Source organism: Dinoponera quadriceps, unplaced genomic scaffold (assembly GCF_001313825.1).
Source record: "Dinoponera quadriceps isolate SergipeBrazil2010 unplaced genomic scaffold, ASM131382v1 scaffold2379, whole genome shotgun sequence".
Classification (NCBI taxonomy): domain Eukaryota; kingdom Metazoa; phylum Arthropoda; class Insecta; order Hymenoptera; family Formicidae; genus Dinoponera; species Dinoponera quadriceps.
This window is the reverse complement of record NW_014556633.1, coordinates 294,845-315,611: the sequence shown is the minus strand read 5'-3', so window position 1 is coordinate 315,611 and position 20,767 is coordinate 294,845. Positions and strand designations below refer to the sequence as shown.

Genomic DNA, 20,767 nt, shown 5'->3' with positions numbered 1-20,767 from the left:
TTTCGCTCTTCCAAGATAAAATTTCACGTCAGGGCGAAAAAGAAAGAGTGAGCTCCGACAAACCTTCGTACAAATTACTTTTTTTTATTCGTCGTAATAATTTCATCGGAATGACAATGCGATGTGTACGAAATATTTAAAAAAGTACAATAGCCCGTTATACAAAATATGATTTTTACATAAATATAAGATCGACCACTGTGTGTGTGTGTGTGTGTGTGTGCTTCCGCGATATCTGCTGTAACAGATCATCATGTAATATGCCACCGAGAAATTTGCCTGCTATTATCGAAAATAACGTGTACCCGCGCGTGAAGCAACTCGCTTTCTTTCTCTTCCTCGATAGAAAAAACTACATCCTTCGGCGAGGAGGCGACGATTCCGCGCGGTCCGGAGCGAGTTTAGTAGGAGACCTTCGTCCCGCAAGAATGAATTTTCCGAACTCACCACGTCTACCGATCATTTTTGTCGCAAGTTTCTTCGCTTTCTTATCTTATCAACCAGACTGGGTTAGGCGGACATTCGTGTCGCGATGGCTGTCGCGTGACAAAACGAGCGAATCTGGTTAGGAAGCGAGTTGGAAAAGTCTCACGGCGAGACGAGAGAGTTCGATGTTTCTCTTTTAGATCCGCTCTCGTTCTAGTCGTTGTTTAATTGTCGTTTGACCGTCTCTCTCTCAGCGAGCGGCTTGTGTATATCGAGATTAAAACGGACAGCAGCGGTATCGTCGACTATCTAATGGTTCAATTGGACGTTTTCGTCGAGAGTCTTCCGATCTCGCCAGAAGGAGGAAACACGCCCGATGGCGATAGTAAATATAAGTATAACCATAGGATTACGACTAACACAGTGCTTCGCGTTCGCGCATTCATTCTTGGCAATGTACGAATAATTATTATAAAATGTCACGGATATAGAAAATGGAAGAAGCAACGAGAGAGTCGCCATTTCCCGTTCCCTTCCTTCGTATTCCTTCGTGCATGCGACGGCTCTCATTTTAAGCGGCTATCTTTTCGGCGTCGATCGCTGAAACAAACGATAAATAGGTAACGATAGACCTGTAAATAATAGACTTAAATATATATTGAAAACACATTGGAAACTGTTTGCGGTGCTAACACTGTAAAGCGGAAAATATTCTGCGTTACTACAACGGTTGCGTTCAGTGAAAAAAGCGATCAGTGAGCAATCATTGATTGTAGGTCTTTACTGTTAGATTTTTAAAGTTAGACCAATTACGTTGATGAATTACCCAACCGTTGTGAAACTACTGTGTTCGCCGAATGCAACCAATCTTATTATCTTCTTATCCAGTTCACATAACGCGTGTATGACTATGAAGATATTTAACGATTCTAGAAAAATAATTCGTTATACAAATTTTGAACACAGTTCCAACGTATTGCTTGAAATGATCATGACTCTTTTAGTGTGTATAGCTTCTAATAAATAACGATTCTCCGTGTCGACCTCGAATGAATTCGACAGTTAATTGGAAATTAATCAAGCGTATAGGAACCTTCTTTGGTCGGCAAAGGATTTTTCTCGAGAGTTTCTGCGTGCTTCAACTTCGCCGTATCGAAGTTCTCGATGCCGGAGATCAGTTGTTGTTTCCCCTTCTCTTGCTGAATCGCTATAATACGATGTAAAAATATATTATAAAGATGTTTGTTAAGTATTTATTTTATTTGGTATTTTGTTTATAATTATAATATAAAATATATTATACATATACGCAAAAAGATATGCCTGTTCACACTTAAAAATCAAGTTTCTCTTTTACTTAAACTTTTTCCTCCTAGTTCATTTATTTAATTCTATTACAAATACAACAGATTGGTTTCTTAGTAATATATATGAGGGTCAATAGTCTGTATTGATAGATATAGATGGTCTAATTTTTTTTATGCTGTACGTACCATCTTTATCAGGTAACGGATTCTTTTCCTGAGTCTCGGTATGCTTGAGACTTGCGGTGTCGAACTTCTCGATGCCGGCGATCAGCGTCTGCTGAGTCTTTTCTGCGGCAACATCTGAAAACAATTCGATCGATATCAGAAACAGCGTAAACCTCACATGAGCAGGGTGAAAAATGGAGTACCTCGTCTCGCACATTAGATAAATATATTTTCCACATCGTTTGATACTAATCCAACTCGCGAACGGATTAGTACGGGGAATAAATTCGAAAATCATACGCACGATCAACGTGATCAATCAGCGACTGGTACCGTTCGCCGTCCTTGCTCTTCCTTTATAAGGCGCAGCGCTATTAATGCTTCGCGCATACATATAAAACCCGCAGGTTTTCATGAGGCTAAATCACGCGGAGTATATTTGAGCTCAAGTTAAAATGATATTACGCGAAGAAACTAAATTTCGAATAAGTTATAAAAACGTTCGAAATGGACTAATATATATTTGTGCACATTGCATAAATAAATCTTGCTTGTGTTTTTGAATTTATCCTCCCGAATATATTAGAGTGATTAAATCTTTTTATTGTATATGTGCTATGATATACAAGGTATCCCAGATTAATCGATTGACGACGGATTCCTGGGCTATAATTGCATGATATATTATCTTTAATTCCTTTCATTTCGACACATTTTATGCCAGGCAAATTTGATCCTCAGTAGAGTCTATTCTAGGGAGGGAATTTGTATAAGATAAAAAAAAGATTAGGAGATAAGAAGCTCTATGCGAATTACTTTTCTAATTTTTGTTCATGATATTCTTGCCTTTTAATATTTTAATTTCATAAGATTATGTAATATAAAGTTGACGAAAGACGAGTGAAGCGATCCCACGAAGCCATCACCATAGTCACCAATACATCTTTCTCATTAACGAATTATCGGTTACAATTAATAAGGAGCAAAAAAAGCTTTGCATGCAAACGATATAAGATTCCTCGCTAAGCGACAGTTGACCATAGATTTCCAAAGGTTGCCACCGTTGATAAGCTGACGAAATACTTTTCGCAGTGCTGGAAAACGAAACAATGCTCCAGAAGTCCTTTGCTGAGGTCTTAAGAAGCAATACCTTTGGCGTTAGGCAATATAATCTTCTCTTTTGTATCGGCGTGCTTCAATTGATCTGTCTTAAAGGTTTCCAAGCCATGTATCAACTCCGAATGCTGTCGCTCCTGTCGCACGTCTATATCAGCAATTCACACACGTTTTTATTATGCGAACTGATAGACAATGCTGCCAGTTATTTTGCGTTGCAAAAATTATCCCGAAAACTCAGACACACACAGTGTAGTCACACTAAATTACAACTTATTAGAAACTTCAATATAAATGAACATAATTTCGACAAAAATACATTAGTCGTGAAATTAATAAGAGGCGCACACAAACATGAAAATATATAATAAGAAAGTATGTATAAATCTTGCATTACAAGCAAATGAATAAAATTGAAGTAACTCGGTTCGGCAAAAATCAATTTCATGCACAGTCAATGAAATATATATATATATATATGTTTCGAAAATTTGCGTACCTTCAGCAGAGGGTAAAACGTTCTTCTCGGCAGTGGCGGCTTTCTTCATGCAGCCATGATTGAAACCTTCCAATTCGCTTTTCAAGTCTAGAGCTACTTTGGGCAGATCCTTTAGCGACGGACTCGACATGGCGCAGCGTTGTCACTCCTTGATCTGTAATCACACATGGACATATAATTACGAAACCGACCGTCATTCTCGTGAAAGCAACACCCGTCGCATCAAATTACACACGAAGATATTTTCTTAATTCACACACCCGCTTTATATTGATTCATTCAACTTGAAGATAAATCTGACTTGATGGCGTAACAGGGTTTTCGACGTTCATAATAATTAATTTTTTCGGCAGGGTATTTTCGCAAGGTCATCGTATTGTCAAGGGAAGGTTAACTACATGAATCAAATGCATCCAAGTGTTACAACCATTTAATGAGCAAACTCAAGATTTGTATCCCGGACGCGAGCATCTCTCAAAGCCGTTCGCAGTGAGCTGAAGTTAATTACTAGTAATTAGTATGTCGTGCAAACTTCGAAATACGAACATTTTTCTTTCTCTTCATTAGCGCCTTCTATAAGAATTTCCCAAAACATTTCGCGAAACATACGTTAATCGCAGATTCCTCAATATTCTTTTCTTTCAGATGAAAATTCTACATTTTAATATCAAGACTTCACCGTGAGATATATATTTGAGAGATACGTAAAGGTGGTTTGGGACATCCTGTATAATAAAACGATGCCAAACGATGCGTTCAAGTTGAAGGCGCCTAAACCGGAACCGGAAGAGCTATGTTAACACGCTATGTTACTTATCTTTCCGGAACGACATATTTCTACTTTTTAGGTTCTTCGTCAATGTCGAATCTTTCGATAAGTGATTTGGTTAACAAATGCGATATCACGTATTTCAATAGAGAAGATAAAAACTTGAGATGCATTTTTTTCCCCCAAGGTATAGAAACGCGAGATTATATTTTCATTATTTTCATTATTTCATCTTTTGAATGAAAGTTCATTCATTTTTCCGCCTCGACGATATAGTGTAGAACGAATTTACAGATAGAGGTAGCCGTGATGTACGAGCGTGCATTCGAGAGGCATCGATTCCAACTTCCTGGAAGATAGCAGCCAGCGGAACGCTGGCGATATCGCGCGTGTTATTAGGTATGAGAGCCACTTCTCCGTAAGGTGCATAAAGAGCTGGTGCGCGAACGAGTATCGGCGGCAATAAAACGAGCATATCGGCGGCTATGTGTTTTCAATTGTCAGCGAACGTGCCGGTTCTTTTGTTACCGCACCAACAATCCGCGCGCGCTGACAACAGCGCGGTTGCTGTTGAAAGCGACGAAGCTGACGAGAACGAAGTTATCGACAGCCACGTCGGAACTGCGCGCGTCACGATGCACCGCGAATGCACAGCAGGATTTTATTCGGCCGCGATGGACACCGTCGGAGATTTCGCGAATCCCGAGATTTCGACGGGAGTTTTGGTTAATCCTGAAGATCCGTTATAATTAAAACAGAGAGAGAAAGAGAGAAATACATTCGCCGGAGTGTGGCGAGTCTTAAGATGCTCATCCAATTTTTTTTAATTTTGTTCAACGTTCAAGCTGCAAATTAAAAGAAAAAAAAAAAAACGCACGAGATTCCGCGATGGGACTGACTTATCTACGAGAGCTTCCGTAATGCTCGGCCGACGAATTCATGTGTCACGGAGCGGAAACAGCGGTGGCTCGCTGTTTCCGGTCTCCGTTTCCTTCTAATATATATTTCGTTTCTTGTCACACATTCTTCTTTCCGAGCGCGGCGACGGCATGAAATTTCACCGGGTATTGAAGACGCAGTAGCCGAAGTAAAAGCTCACCTCTCGACTCTGCGATTTCTAAGCGCGCGACACAAAATACACAGAGATGACTCAATGACTCGCGGTACGATTGGTACCGCAACGCGAGAATGATTATTACACAGCTACAATTGAGATACAATTCGGTAGGTGGTGAAATCCGAAATTTTCGACCCGACGAGATTAGTACGCACGCGCGTTCTTTTTTTGCACCAGTGAGCATCGCACGGGATATATTTTCGAGCTTTCGCTCCGCACTGTATGTGGCAAAAGTTACACCACGGTTGACTTCATCGGGGCTAATCATTTGTTATTTACGATAATGATAGGCTGCCGCGAGCAAGAGGGACTCTGATAAATGCTTTGCGACGATACCACCGCCTCTTTTCCGTAGGACAGACGATTGCGATCTCGTAATATTACATCGTAAAACATCAAATCACACCCACGCCTATGCCTACACGCTCGGGTTATCTCACGGCAAATTATACCGCGATATACATCTTAACAAGTGAAAATTTTGAATTAATGAATTGAGGTAATAATTGAAATGATTCATTAATTAACAAATAAACGACGACTCTTAAAGAAGTACTTTAAATTAAGAATAAAGAAAAGAATGAAGTCTCATGAATTAAGATAATAATTGGAATAATTCATTAATTAACAAATAAACGACGACTCTTAGAAGTACTTAGAAGTACTTAGAAGTACTTAAAACAAAAAAAATCTCTGACTCTCACGGAATGTATCGCATCTCTTTTTCTCTCTTTCGCTCGCTCGCATCTTGTTAGATCGTAAATCTCGCTGTCCCAGAATAATATTTGCCTCGGCGAATCCGGCGACACCGAGCCAAATGTTACTCGGCAAATAATCGATATTTGCGGCACGAAATCGACGACGCGCCGTCGTCTCGACGTGCACGCACACCCATATGTATATCTTACATATGTAAATGTAGACACACGCGCGTCTTTTATACGTATCGAATCCGGTACTCGCGACGCGTTTACGCGCTAAACTGTCAATGACTCATTCGTTCAGCGTCCCCATCCTCCTCCCGTCGCGCGCTCTCTTCGTCAGCAGCGTTCGCGCGCGCGGTTGTGCGCATTTAGGCAGATTTAAAAGTTCATCTCTGAGTCAACGCGAAAAAATGCGAAGAATAACGCAGATCTAATTATCGTGCGTGGGAGACCGGCATATCGATCGGCGTTCACTTCCCACGTGCGCATTTTTCTTCCTCGTCTCGTCGTCGTTCTGCATTTTATGATGAAACCGACCTGTTTTTTTTTTCCTTTTTTTCCTTCTTTCACCCGTCGGATGCGCAGTAATTGCGCTCCTCGGCCGCCCACCGACATATTGGAATTAATGTATTTGCGCAAATCGTGACACGTTAATTGCATCGGTGGAGATTGCAATGTTATTTTGCGAGAGATTGCAAGTTATTTCAATGAATAATACGCCGTCCGAACAACCGTTATTCGGTTCTACGATACACCGATGACTCTACCTTATCGCGCGGTGTATTATCTGCGAGGATTTATTAGAAAACGAGTAATGACATTTCATCAAATTCACCCGGGCACCAATGTACGTATGAATAAACTCGCGCGTAAGCACGAATAACAGAGTCGCGGAGTAAGAAAAGGTCTGCATTCCACGTGGGTGAAGTCACAGCAACGTCGGATTTTGCTAAGCGCATTATCAGTACGCGTCGTGATTGTGACAACACGATGCAAGGCTATCGATTTCGTACAAGTTCTTCTGTCTTTTTTTTTCTTCTCAGTCTCTTCTACGTCGTTCAATTCTCCCGGCCAAATGATGGCATGGAACGTAGAAGACGAAGATCAAGAACAGACTGATATTTTGCAACACAGTAGCACCGTTGACGATTCATCGAGATCAAGCGTCGTTATTCCGTGTATGTTTTCCAGACAACGGTGGAGAATTTTCTATGACTAATATGTAAACTGAAATTTTAACGTTTAGAAACAGGAAAAGTAGTTTATGTTGTTAGAATCAACACAAACTTAAAAATTTAATAATATGTAAGAATAACATCGACTACGAAAATTTAGTTAGAAATCTAATTACGAAATCGAGATTAATATATTTTTATACAAAATATTGCTTCTACAGTACAAATAGAAGGCGACATTGTATTTTTCGAGTCAAGTTCGAGTGGATTCTGGTTTGACTATGTGTTAGTCCGGCGCAATTATATTTTTCCCCGACTCTTTCAGAGAGGTTCTCCTTGACTAATTTAATTTTTCCACAACTTTTCCCGATCCGTGGCTGAATTTGTAGCATAATTTCCTTAAGGGAAAAAATTTCACGAGCCTATAGCCGCACGGCTAATTCGAGCGAAACGGACTCGCCTCTTCTCGACGTCGAGTTTCAGGCCCAAGGCGTACGGCCCTGGATCCCGCGGAGAGAGGCTTTCGAGAGATACGTTCAAACGGTGGGTCAGCATCGACAAGGCTGTGTATAGGTCCTTATAAGGCAGCCGGTCGTATGCCTGTATATAGGGAGAACTCGAAAGAGGCCGAATACGCAATGGCGAAGCGACGGGGGCTCATGCGCGTCCTTAACGTATCCGCTTCGCTGTAGCTCCTTTTTTTTTCTTCTCGTGCGTCTGTGTGTAGGCGTTCGCAGCGTGTACATAAGGCTCATGTACTCTCGGCTGCACGTAACGGTAAGAGACGAGGAGGACGAGATCCCGATTGCCCGACGCGACGGGAAGCGCGGCCGAGTAAAACTCGGGCTCGTTACGCGGCGATTTATCGTGACGCGCGTTCGCGGATCTGTCACCGTTGCCATCTGCAAAGTCGCGAAACGGTTACCGACGATAGAAGAAGAAGAAGAAGGACTCCCGCCGCAACGTTCGCTAATTCCCTCCTGTCGTTCATCAATTTTCCGCTTTTTGTAATTCTCTTGACGAAAAATCCGCTCCTGTTAAGGTCGACCGGCAATAGAGAGAGAGAGAGAGAGAGAGAGAGAGAGATTGCTCTTATCAGTAGGAATCAATTGGCAGATTCAATAAACGTGACTCGATAAAACATTCCTCCCCCTCATTCATCTCATTCACTGAATCGCGCACGACTCGCGATTCATAATCGCCGCCGTCTCGCGCTCGGCGTGCTTTCCGATCGGCAAGAAAATTACCGGGCAGTTTAGCCCGGTAAGAAGCGCCGTAACAATGACCGTTAGTTCCGTTTAATTGAACGTCCGTGGATCTGGCCGAGGAAGCACGGTCGAGCGGCCGGCGAGCTCTTTATCGGTTATTATGCAAACTGCAAACGGTAGAATCTAATGAGGCGACGAGTCGCGCCGGTAGTGCTCGGTGAAACCTCGATAAATCCCGCTCGCTATCCTCGCCGGAGTAAGTGGACGGGCGCGCGTCTCTCTCCCAGGTGGAAAGCAGTCCGTGGAGGAGAGTTAATAAGGAAACTAGGTTGCCGGTTGGCGTCGAGATGCGCCGGCCAGAACGCGACGACGAGAACGGAGAGCAAGTCATCTGGATAGATTAGACATCAGGGTACTAATACATCTATGCGATGGCCAAGTACCGCGATTTCTTAAGGTAATTTCACGTCGAAGACGGGAGAAATGCGTGCAAGTGTGGCTCCAGGTCAAGCGTAGCGGAATCATTATTAACGTCCGTCTTTGATTACGAATATTAGGATTTCATTAGATTATCACGCACATTACATTGCCAAGTAATAAGAAATGGTCGTGTTTCTCCTCTAGTATAGGGGGAAACCGTGGCTAGAAATCACATGAATTGGTCGTCGCAAAATTTATATTTCATTTAATAAATAAAGGATAATTTAGAAATACAATTTCTTTTATTCAAAATGATCGTTCGAGATAAGTTGACTCAACTGAGCTATGACGTAGCTTACGTAATATGGAAATGCAAGCACGGATCATCGAATCTTGTCAGAGTGAAGTTATCCGATAAGATTATGAAATTATTTTCATAGATATAAAAGTTTTAAATATATTTTAGTTTTTTTTTCGGTCGCCATGGCTCGAAAGAGTTACCGAAAAGCAGATAGAAGTAAAACTGCATCTTAATTATATATGTGATATAAAAATGCATATATATAAATTGCTTATTTCTGAAGATTTCCTAACAACGGTGAGCATCAACTGATTCCTAGAGGCGTAACGAGCAGAGGGCATGTGACACAAGGTTGCACGCCGAGAAGAAACACGCCTCTTGCTATTAATTGATACCCATCGTTGCTAGATCTTCAGAAGTAAACCATTTTTCTTTATGTAGAGTCCGGCCTACCGCTTCCCATGAGCTCATTAGCTCATATAAATTAATTAATTCCTCATTAACTATTGCGAAATGGTACATGATTTTTATGTCTAGTTTCACCTGTTCTACTTGCACACCACGGATCCCGAGAAAATGATCAGACATTCTGTATACAGGGCGTCCCAGACTAACAGAGGCAAACTTGATGAGGACATGACAAACATGACAAATGACATGCAAAATGTCGAGTTATTAATTATTGAAAATGGCCACGTATATAGGCTTCTTTCTCTGTATACATGTTCCACGGCCATCATCAGATCGGGATCGAGGGGCAAAGAGAGATTCTGCCGCGACGCATTGTCGCGGCTCCGGAGCGAGAGATCCTACGGTCGCTGGCTAACGAGTTCGCGCGCGGCTTGCCAATTAACTTGGGCAATCGCGTTTAATGGTGGTGCTGTCTCTTTCTCTCTTTCTCATCCTCGCCACGCGTCCACACGTGCATCAGCGCAGCAGCAGCGTGCGCCCGGTATCGACCGGTGTGGGCTGCAACGGTGGACTGCACCTACGCGGCCGCGCATACAAAAGCCCACGTGAAACCGCGCGCGCGTTCGTAGCTGGAAAATACGCCGCGATCGTCGGACCGCTCGCACGCGAACAGCGCCGCAGCTCGCTCTCTTTCTCTTTCACTTCCCCTCCCCTCCTCACCCTTTCCCCTTTTCATTGTCTCTCTCTTTCTCTCTCTTCGGTTCTCTTCCGTGCGACCGTGACGGCTAACGAACCCTGGACTCGCGTATCGTATCGAGCGGTGGCGCGTACTGCCAGGGACGTACATAGGTACGAGACGGTACATAGGTACCGTCCGAATTATCGGGTGTTCCGATACTGTCCAGCCGGGAGGACGCCATCGGTGGTAGTGGTAACGTGGGGCCACCCGAGACGCTTGTCGCGATAGCTATTCGAGAGGTTCGGAATACGTGGTGCATCACTGGGAGCGTCAAAAGGCGCCGATTATTAATAAACCGGATAAATGCGCCGATCGACTGGACTTCGACCGCCGAGAAGGCGATCCCCGGCGAAAGCAACCACCGCCCCCGTCAACATTGACACCCGCGCGCACTTTTATCCGCGACGCATGAATGGATGATAGTACATATACACGCGTGCACGCACACGACGAACGGGGGAGGGGGGCAGCAGTTCCGAGGTTACGCAGGGGAGCGGCTGCCTCGCGGTGGCGGCCGCCGCGGCAGACGGTTTCATCGATTGGCATTGCCGGCAACGTCCGGAGAGAGTGGGGTTCGTGAACTCCGCGGATATCTATATGCGCGCCGTCGACCCCCGAGTTTTCATGGTCACGGGTGAGAGAGGGCGGTTTCCCTCGGCGGAGAGCCGAAAGTCGAACGTCGACCGCCGGGACGATGAGTGTGACTCTCGACCGAGTCTGACAACGATCTCGGGATAACGACCGTCGCGATAACTGCGAGCCGAGACGCCTCTTGTCCAGGAGTCGGAAGTCTTTCCTGGAAAATGAAATATCTGTGATGTCGAGATTACGAGGGATACTTCCCGTTCTTCTACAAAGATAAGCCGATTGCTCGGGAATTTGGATACTTCTTGTAGCCCCAGATGTAAAGAGGCGTATCGACGGGCGAACGCGCTCGAGCGGTATGCAAATTTACCGTGTTTAATTTGAATGACAGACAAAATTAATGAGAGAGAGAGAGAAAGAGAGAGGTGTGAATTCAGGTGCATTCCGTATGCGGACGTGGGATGCAAAATTTATCGAGACGGTCGACTTGGGGGACTCGTAGATGAAGCAGTTATTCTCCTTCGTTTTCCTTCAATTTCAGAAGTTTATGGGAATTCCAACGCACAAAAGCTAATATCGCACTTATCGCGTCTTGAAGAGGGGAACGAGGGCTCGGGGAGAGCGCACGTTTATCGCGCTTCGATTGCCACGGCAAACGCGTCCGAGTGACACCTGCGCTTTCTTGAAAGTCGCTTCAAGGCTCTTCAGAAAACTTTCGACAAACATCTGAGCGTAAAAAAAGCCTGAGTCAGCGACCGTCAAACTGTTGAAAAGTCGCCAAGGTTATCGTTATATTTAGTCGCATTATTAAATTTCTAATCACAAGGTTCGAGTCAAATGCGAACCCACGGTTTGTTTATTTTTACGCGTATACGCGCTGTCTCTTTTCTTAAAGAATATCTCGTGTTATTATTCATTTACTTCTTTTACCCATTTTGTACATGGATTACATGAAAAAAAAAATTGACAAAATAAAGCATAGAATCGGATCCAACTCTTTTCCTGGACACGTGGAAAATTCACCTTGTCGTTCGACAAGGTTAAACTGTAACAGTTTCTCTCGCCTGAGATTTTGAACGCGAATCAGAAAACATTTCAACGCGGTAACGTATAAAATCGTTCGGAGACGCGAGAATTGAAATCACGAGGCGGCGAAGAAAGACGTTCCATTCCAGCATATATCGGTTGGCGTTGCCTGCGTAATTACAAGGGATAAATGCGAGACTCAAAGCGAGATCGTCATCCGCGCGCACAAGTGTCGGCGCGGAAAGGCAGACGTCAGCCGGGGTGACGTGGCGGTCGAAGTGTGGAGCGGCGAGTGTAACGGGTGTACGTTAACGCCTAGTAACACCGCGCACTGTGTTGCGGAATGGAAGCAATCTGGGTGACGCTAATCGCACGAGCCGGAATAAACGCGATCGTGCATCGTGTGGAAGCGACTCGCGGAATGTTGCGCTTCGCACAGGAGCCCCTCTCGTTCGCCTTGAAGCGGCCACCGCCGCCGCACTCGGCCCACGATCAAATGCCACGACGTCGATTTTCCCTCGGGGAAACGCGAAAATCCACCGCGCGCACATCCTCGCGTATTATTCCGTTTCTCTGCAAACACGGTTCCCTCGATCCAAGTCACAAATAATCATTGCAATATTACCCGGAATTGGGATATATTATCTACAAATGAACATTAATTTCCATCTCAAATGATACATTGGTTAATATGAAAGATTGAATTAAGCTAATATTCTAATGTCGGTGTACACACGTACACAAACAACGCTGAGAACGTTAAGATAACACCAAGGTAAATGTCATCATAACAGAGAGAGATAGAGAGGTACATCGATATTAAATTAATCTCTTGTATCCGCGATTCAACACCGAATCTTAACATACGACGTCCCAAGATCGTGTTATGCGGTTACAAAGGATTAACAGCGAACGCACGGAGGTCGGAAAATGCGCGTTATATTGACGACGAGAGGAAGACGTATATAATGCGTGTGCTCCTTAAGAGAGGGGGAGAGGAGAGGGCCGTATGCATCTGTCAAAACCACGCCCTTGTCCCATCCTGCCAGGCCACACTGCCCGTTCGTGTGCGAAGGACGAGCGAGCCTCTGGATTGCCTTTTCCCGCGAACGAAACGATCTCCCCCGTGCGACTCGATTTAATTTATTATCGGCTCGCTCGTCCAATTAGAATGCATCTCATACATACGCAGACGGAGAATCACCCGTCGGGACGGATGAGGAATCTACGAGTGCCTTGCAGGAGACGCGTTCCTCGCGAACGATCATCGCGAGATTTGTTTGCGCCACAGGATGCAAGCCGAGTAAAAAAATTTGGCAAATGTAGTTGGCTAGGATGTTACTTTTGCAATCGACCGACCGGAATTGAGAACGCATCGGAGCCGCACGTCTCTCTCGCATTCGAAGATTTCGTGAGAAATCTCGTCATTCATTCGAGATATCACTATCACGCGAGGCCGAGTTTCCGTCCGACGAGAGGAGAAGCTGCGACCTCCCGACCACACCCCTGGGTCCATTTTCGATCGCGCCTCGTCGTCGAAAGACCGATCGATCGATATCTCGTCTGAGCCCAGCACATAACCTCGAAGTCGCGCGATTTCCTAGAAACGCCGCCTTATCATTATCACTGTGGAAGTGGGCGTTCGCAAAAGTCGGGTTTCTCGTAAGATGGCCACAGGAAAGCGAAGCGATCGCGTTCCCCCTCGTCCGTTATCAAAACCGGACAAATCGGGATCGAAGGGATCTTTGCGCCCTCGCGTGATAACGATGTTCAGTGAAAACGTCGCCAAAACGAGAATCGATCGATAACGCCGGTGAAAACATCTCGAATGAATCCCGCTAATTCAGCGTCCGCGGCGTCGAGACGGGAGAAAACGTCTCGCCGGGTTCTCGCGCGAACGGAGACACCGCGTATACATGGTGTCCCGTCGCCAATCGTTCACGTCCAATGGCAGATCTCGAAATCGTGTTTCTCGATTCGCACGACCTACTTGCATCCGGGGGAAGATCATCGACGGAAGGAGGAAGCTCAGACGTCGGCCCCCGCGAGGGAGCAACGAACGACACACGACAGTCCGCGGAGGAATGGAGGCCGGCCGGCCCGATGCCGGTTGTTCGATTTGCGTGTTCGATCGAGCCGATATCCGCCATTGCACGCGGCCGTTATCGCGCCGGCGAAATTACTCTCGACGATGCGACTTGCGCCGGGTCGGGGAGGTGCACTGACCTGTCAGATGCGAGGGCGCAGGCTGGCGCGGGCACTGTCGCAAACGTGAGCGTTGTTCAAGGGCAGGCCGTAGACGGTACACTGGCTGGCCGGTTGACGCTTCTGCGGCACGTAACACCAGGTAACAGCGTCAAGCGGCGTCTGCATCCCTCCTCTATCTCGTCGTCCCTCTCTACCCCCATTGCCCAGGGCCGGCGCGATAAAAGGGTTCCGAAATGTTGCTCCTGAAAATAATGTAAAATATTCAAGACCGCGTCGAAGCGTTCGTGCGGATTTCTATAAAGAATAATAAGAATAATTGTAAACAATTTATGTGCATTCTTTCTACATACCAAAGGGTACATTTCCTTGTTTATAATGGGTAATTAATAAATGTGCAATTAATATGTTACAAAAACAACATTAATATAATAAAAATTACTCGTGATTACATTCTATGCTCCGTTCAGCGAAAATTAGGATTGGCAAAGAGGAGTTTTCATTCTCGTTATACTACATCTGTCGTAAATATCTTTGAAATATTACTCGTCGTACTTTTTCCAACTCCTTCACAGCGTCTGGAACCCACGAGTACTTGCTTCGTCCCTGAGATGAACCCCACCGCTTCCAGGAGTGGGACCAATGAGCGGGCGGCTCTTACACTCCCTGGTCGTGCCGTTCAATCGCACCCGCTGCTTCCGATCGTCTCCTTGACCGTCATCCGGGGGTGGCTGACTCACCCTCGACGACGACGACGGCCGGGGAATTCACGTGCGACGGCGCCGCGGGTTTGACATTGAACGACGGTAGGCTTTGCTCGGCTTCCTCGGCGACGATCTTTTTGCAGTGCCAGCTCGCTCCTGTCTCGATTCTCTCCCTCGCCCGCCAACTGGATCGCTCTATTCCAGGCGTGATATACGGGAACAGAAAGGGGAAACCCGAAATATCCGGGGGTTGGCGCGTGCCGCGCCTGTGAGTCAGCCGGGTCTTATATTCAGGCCCAGCTGCGCGTCATATGTTCGCCCGGCTGTGTGATTCCGGTGGAGAGAAGTCCAACGAGGCCGATCGCCACCGAGGAGCGAAACCGGTTCGCAATTTCTCGCCCGGCTCGGCGATCCGGGTGTACGGTCTTCGCGGTTTGTGCGCCGACGAAAGTTAAGTAAACGATACGCGACGATCGGTCCGAGATCCTTCCTGTCCGGCGCGTCATCGAACGACGACAGTTTTTTTTTATTCATAGTTGAGTCACGGTACTCGAAAACAAAGCTCCTTTTTGTCTTTGTCGTTGAATTGTATTGATTCAATATAAAAAGCTCGATTGATCATGAAAAATTGAGGAATTTTAACGAGCTTTCGTAAAAATATGGTTTAAGGTATTTAACGACAAGGTGGTTTAAGAAGTATCTTACAGCACGGTCTCTAGTCTCACGCATATCTTCGGCTATCGAGTTTGCTTCTTTCTTACAATGTTACACAACTAGAAATCCGTCTAGTGTCAAAATGTTTGATAAAGTTTGATGAATGTTGATGTCGAGTTGTACCGTGTGAACGATCACGTACAAATGGTGTTTACACCGTTTGAAAGTGCCGTTTGCACAGATTACGGTGCAATATTTTTTATTACAGAGTTATTCAATATGTTGAAACAAATGGTCTTTTCGACCACTCATTAAAAGCAAATGGATCGGCGGTCTACGTTCGTTAACAAATGAATAGTTTAACTTTTTTCCCCTTTTAAGTAACATATAATCGGCAGATTAAAAGTTGACACTTTTTTCGGCAAATTTCGCAATGCTTCTGTGTCCGATAAGACAATTCGTTTTTTAGTAATTTTCAGGAAATATATTTTTCTATTGGATACAATGCGTCGCGAAACTCATCGAAAAAAAAGTGTTGCAACTTTTATGTTCTTTTCTACTATCACAGTTTAAATCTATTCGACGATTAGATTTCTACTATCACAGTTTAAATCTAATCGATGATTAACTGAACGGAATTTACCAATTGTATTGGCCAATTAGCTGAACTAATTAATGCGATTGGTTAATTTTGTTGAGTTAATCGTCGATTAAATTTAAATTGTAATAGTAAAAACAGTCATTAATATGTCGACTGTGCAAATAATATTTTTATGTAAAAATTATCACGTAAGATGAGATTGAAAATTGAACGATCACTATTTTTCATTCAATTCGATATGTTGGCAAAAAGCAACAGCAATATTACGATTTTCCCATACACCACACAGATCTCCAAGGGACGTCCTAAAAATATCCAGAGGACGTCTTTATGTCCTAGACGAATAAAGTGTATAAATTAATATATCTGAAACCTAGAAATTTCAAACTATAGAACACTTTTCGAGCCATTTTATTACCCTCATTTTTGCCGAGTTACAGTCCGTTGGATTTTGTGGGGAGCAAAATGGTTTGGACGCAGTTAAATTCAGAGCGCAGCCGATGGTCCAACGAGAGAACGAGTTAAGTCAAAAATAAGTTCTCTCGGTGGATCATCGACTGTGCTCTGAACTTAGTTGCGTCCAAACCGTTTTGTTTCCCACTACATATCCAGATAGCCAAACTAATAACGGCTCGTAAGCCTCAGTTTCTTCGAATAAACGACCGTGGTTGGTCAATTTGATTACTGCTTACGTCTTAAAACAAGATTGTGAACAAAAGGTAGGTGTTTTAAGAAAGTGACCAATCATAGTTGAATGTAAGAAGAACAATCGACTGTGATTGGTCAATTTTTTAGAGTTTAAAGCATCTATTGTAGACAGAAACTTACAGAAATCTTGGAATTAATTTTAACGTCATTATGTACTTCACCAGGGAAAAATCACACTCACTCAATGGACTGTTTGGCTCCATCTAATGGTGTGTGAAGAAATTAAGTCTACTTATGGTTCGAGTCTCGACTAAAGTTCGAATCTCGATTAGTGTATGACTTAGCAAAATTGATTCTAAATCCTCCCCCGCTACAAGCATTGAAATATATACATACTGGAAGAAATACTGGACCTTGAAAAATGAAGCAAATAAAAGGACCAATTTTAAAGTATCGCTCTCTTTTAGCTCATATACGCTTTTCGTCCCTAGTATACTTATGTTTCAGTGGCTACGAATTACTATCATTCCCAACGAAAAATCAAAGTCTTGGTGTAATTCGACAAATTATAAGGATTTTTTATTTTCAGTAGTTCCATGGCAGATTGATCGCATTTTTATTCTATCCTAATTAACCAAAATTCAATAACCTAAAACTTGGCTAAAAACAACGATAAACGGTCCAAAAAGTGTTTTACAGATTGAGGTTCACGGGTTTCTTATTTATATATTATCAGTATATTTCCAGATATAAAATTTCTTTTTTTTTTACAATATTAGACAAATATAAATCGAGATCCGTTAAATGTTTGACTATAACTCGTATCGAACCATCTTGATACGACGTAACTCGAGGATAATGTAAGAACTGAATCGACTTATTAATTAATAATCCACATCATTGCCAACTTGAATCAACTCACTTCTTGGTTTTTTACTTTATTCTTATTTCTCTTAACGATACAACTTAAGCAATTCACGCATTTAGATGCTTTTCGAACCACAGATATAGTTATAAGAGTGGTTTATTCATATTTTTGAGCGAACTTATAAGTTTTCAATATAAATCATGTAACAATAAGAGATACCTTCATATAATCATAATATATTCCTTCTAAAGTTAGAATATATTCTTAAAAGCTTTAATAAGACTTAAAAACGACACATGCTCTAAATTAAACAGTAAGGTATACTTCATCTGTTTGTAAAAACTTGTATTAAGGTAAGCCAATACTCTATTTCTAATTAATTCCACTTTCATTTTTTTTTTCAATTTTGTTCTTTGCTCACTATCAGTACACAACATATGAAGTTAGGCGCGGAATATATATAGTTAACTTAAGTTAACTAGTAAGTTTAACTCACTCGGTTAACTAGTTAACTTAGTTTATTTTATAACTACAGTTTACTTAAAACTACACTGGAACGCAATAGTACAAGAAACACTTCTCGGGAACAAAGTAAAAATTCAACATCGTAACTCCCATAAGAAAATAAAAATGAAGTGGTTCAAGAAGCATTTTACAGCGTGAAGTCTAACTTACAGATGTATTTGCGAGTATAGTTTACTTATTTTTTACAATGTTACATGAATATAAATCGAAATCCATCAATTGTCAAAATGTGTCTCTCGTTCGCTCAGTCTGCTTTCTGCTTGCTGCTCTCGGGTGACTTGTCACCATTCATGGGTGAACGGGAACGACTACGGCTCTTGCTGTGCTTGCTTCCCGATCGTGACCTAGATCTGTCACCTCGCGAGCGTTCGCGGCTCGATCTATCCCTAAAACGAGAAAAGAAAAGAAGAACGGTTAAGAGTTCGTTCGCGTCTTCGTTGATGGACGATACATAATTTTTCTTGCGCCAAGGTATTTCGATCAGAGAGAACAAAGCCGTAAACTCATCGATAGGAACTCACTTTGAGGGAGACTTGGCTTTGGATTTGGACTGCGACCTGGACTTTGACCTCTCAGCCTTGGACCTAGAACGAGATCTGGATTTGGACTTTGACTTAGATTTCGACTTTGAGCGGTCTCTTGATCTGCAAAATTATAGTTCAAAATGAAAGGGGGACAAAAAAGTAGAGTGACTAAATACAAAGAAACTCGCTTTTTTTCTCTTGTTTTGTTTTCCAAGCGCGCGCGGTGAGTGAGTGATCGCGTGTAAGCGTGATCAAGCGTGAGAGCTCAAGGCACATAGCCAGCCCAAAAACATTGCCAATATAACAAATGGGAATGAGAGTGTACGTTGATTGATCGTGACGATCGACATTTTGCGCAAGAAAAAAATATAAAACAAGTGAAACAAATACACAGAACTATGAGTGGGAACGAAACGGCTAAATGACGAAATAAATGTGGCGTAAGAAAGGTGATCCTGATGAGACGACATATTTTTACTCACTTGGATTTGGAACGGGAACGGCTGCGCTCCGGAGATTTGGATTTAGACTTGGATTTGGACTTCGAATGTGCTCTTGATTTGGAACGGCTGCTGCGACGGCTGCGACTACGGGAACTGCGGCGACTTCTGCGGTAAAAGACGCGAGTAGCGATGAAAGATATATTTGGCGTTTTAAATTAATTTTCGTCGCAAAACAATCTTTTTAATGTGATCAATTTTGCGATAGTGTGCACAAAAGATCTCTGATTTTCATCGTATGACGGATAAAACAATTTGACAAAAATATATTTGAAACTTAACTTGTGACAAAAATGAAACATAATATTTTAAATAGTAAATTATTTTCTCAACACGCGTGAAAAAATAATAAAAATAAACATAATGACAGAAATGCAACTTGAGCCCATAATAAATAATAACATTAATCGATTTGTATCAATGGACTGTAACATAATACAATAAATGAACTGTAAAAAAAAAAAAACGATCACGCTGCAACCAATCATACGTAAATGAAAGAAAATCATAATAGAAAAAATAATAGGTGACGAAATGTCGCCCCGACAGTACCTTGATCGGGATCGAGAACGACGATTATACCTTGAGCGGGAACGCGACCGACGACGAGATCTTGATCGAGATCTTGAGCGTGATCTCGAGCTAGACGATCTCGAACGACGGCCGCGTCTCTTATCTTCGATGAGTCTAATCCTGCGTCCATTCAGTTCGGTGTCATCCAACTTATCGATAGCGTTCTTCAAATCAGAGTATGTCGCGAACTCAACAACTCTACAAAATCAAGTATTTCAGTCAAAAAACTGTTTGTAAATTAATTGTTCGCGTGTGTTGTGATTATACGTGAAAAAATTATTGCTAACAATAACTGCTACAGACATGGGAGCGGTTTAAAATATGAAAAATAGTGGGGAAAAATGGTTTCATTCTTGAAAAAGTAAAAAAAAATTGTGAGTCTTCCGAATAATTTATAAAAATTAAATTACTATTTAAAAAAAAGTTTTCCCCTTGAAACAGTAATTAAATAGCGCGCGTCTGTGTTGATCTTGTTCCCAAATAACTGAGGAAAAACGAGTCACACCCATGCCTATTACTATTTATTCAATCACATATGTCAACGTAATGAATGTCCTCTTACCCTTCGTTCCTCCGTTGCTTATGAGCATCTGCATAGGTCACTTCTCCAGCTTGTCTCATATAATCCTTCAAATCCTGGACATCACACAAGAACGAGAATTAATGCTTCGGCCCGATCGAGTGATAGTATATTCGCATTAATATGCAATAGATTTAGAATTAGTAATTACGTATGGAGTTCACTACACTGTGTTCCTAGTCTGATATATATCGCGCAGGTTAAGATATATATATATATCCTGTGCACTCGATACATTATATACGTCCTATTTCGATCTGTTCCTACGGGAGGTAACGTAATGTCTATTCTTGAAAAAGAGACAAGTGGCAACAGTGCCTATGACATCTGTTCGTCGTATCTTCAGTGCTGAGCAGCAATGTTACGAAATGTATATGTGTGTGTGTGTGTGTGTGTGTGTGTGTGTGTGTGTGTGTG

General features: G+C 42.9%; 2 protein-coding genes across 18 annotated transcripts in view; both read right to left on the bottom strand.

Annotated features, from left to right (window-relative positions):
- Positions 1-68: 68 nt before the first annotated feature.
- LOC106747927 lies at positions 69-14,321 on the bottom strand. 3 transcript variants are annotated; one of them, XM_014625971.1, is made up of 6 exons: positions 14,195-14,321; positions 3,514-3,667; positions 3,049-3,162; positions 1,920-2,033; positions 1,520-1,633; positions 69-1,026 (listed from the first exon to the last, which is right to left on the bottom strand). In XM_014625971.1, exons 2-6 carry the CDS (start codon positions 3,641-3,643, stop codon positions 998-1,000), a joined length of 501 nt encoding a protein of 166 aa, XP_014481457.1. In that variant the 5' UTR covers positions 3,644-3,667; positions 14,195-14,321; the 3' UTR covers positions 69-997. The 3 variants fall into 3 exon arrangements, with proteins under 3 accessions (XP_014481457.1, XP_014481458.1, XP_014481459.1); XM_014625972.1 differs by lacking the exon at positions 14,195-14,321 and adding an exon at positions 6,308-6,352; XM_014625973.1 differs by lacking the exon at positions 3,049-3,162 and having other exon boundaries at positions 14,195-14,312.
- Positions 14,322-18,039: 3,718 nt separating this feature from the next.
- The window catches only part of LOC106747914 (serine-arginine protein 55), a 12,896-nt gene continuing 10,168 nt past the window's right edge, over positions 18,040-20,767 (bottom strand). For 10 of the 15 annotated variants that reach the window (XM_014625916.1, XM_014625913.1, XM_014625918.1 and 7 more), the window contains 5 exons: positions 20,333-20,406; positions 19,750-19,968; positions 19,180-19,305; positions 18,695-18,817; positions 18,040-18,559 (listed from right to left, as the gene is read on the bottom strand). In XM_014625916.1, the coding sequence (XP_014481402.1) occupies positions 18,418-18,559; positions 18,695-18,817; positions 19,180-19,305; positions 19,750-19,968; positions 20,333-20,406 (684 nt within the window). In that variant the 3' untranslated portion in view covers positions 18,040-18,417. Of the gene's footprint in view, positions 18,560-18,694; positions 18,818-19,179; positions 19,306-19,749; positions 19,969-20,332; positions 20,407-20,767 lie in introns of those variants that run through there. The other 5 variants (XM_014625920.1, XM_014625919.1, XM_014625923.1 and 2 more) reach the window with 4 other exon arrangements.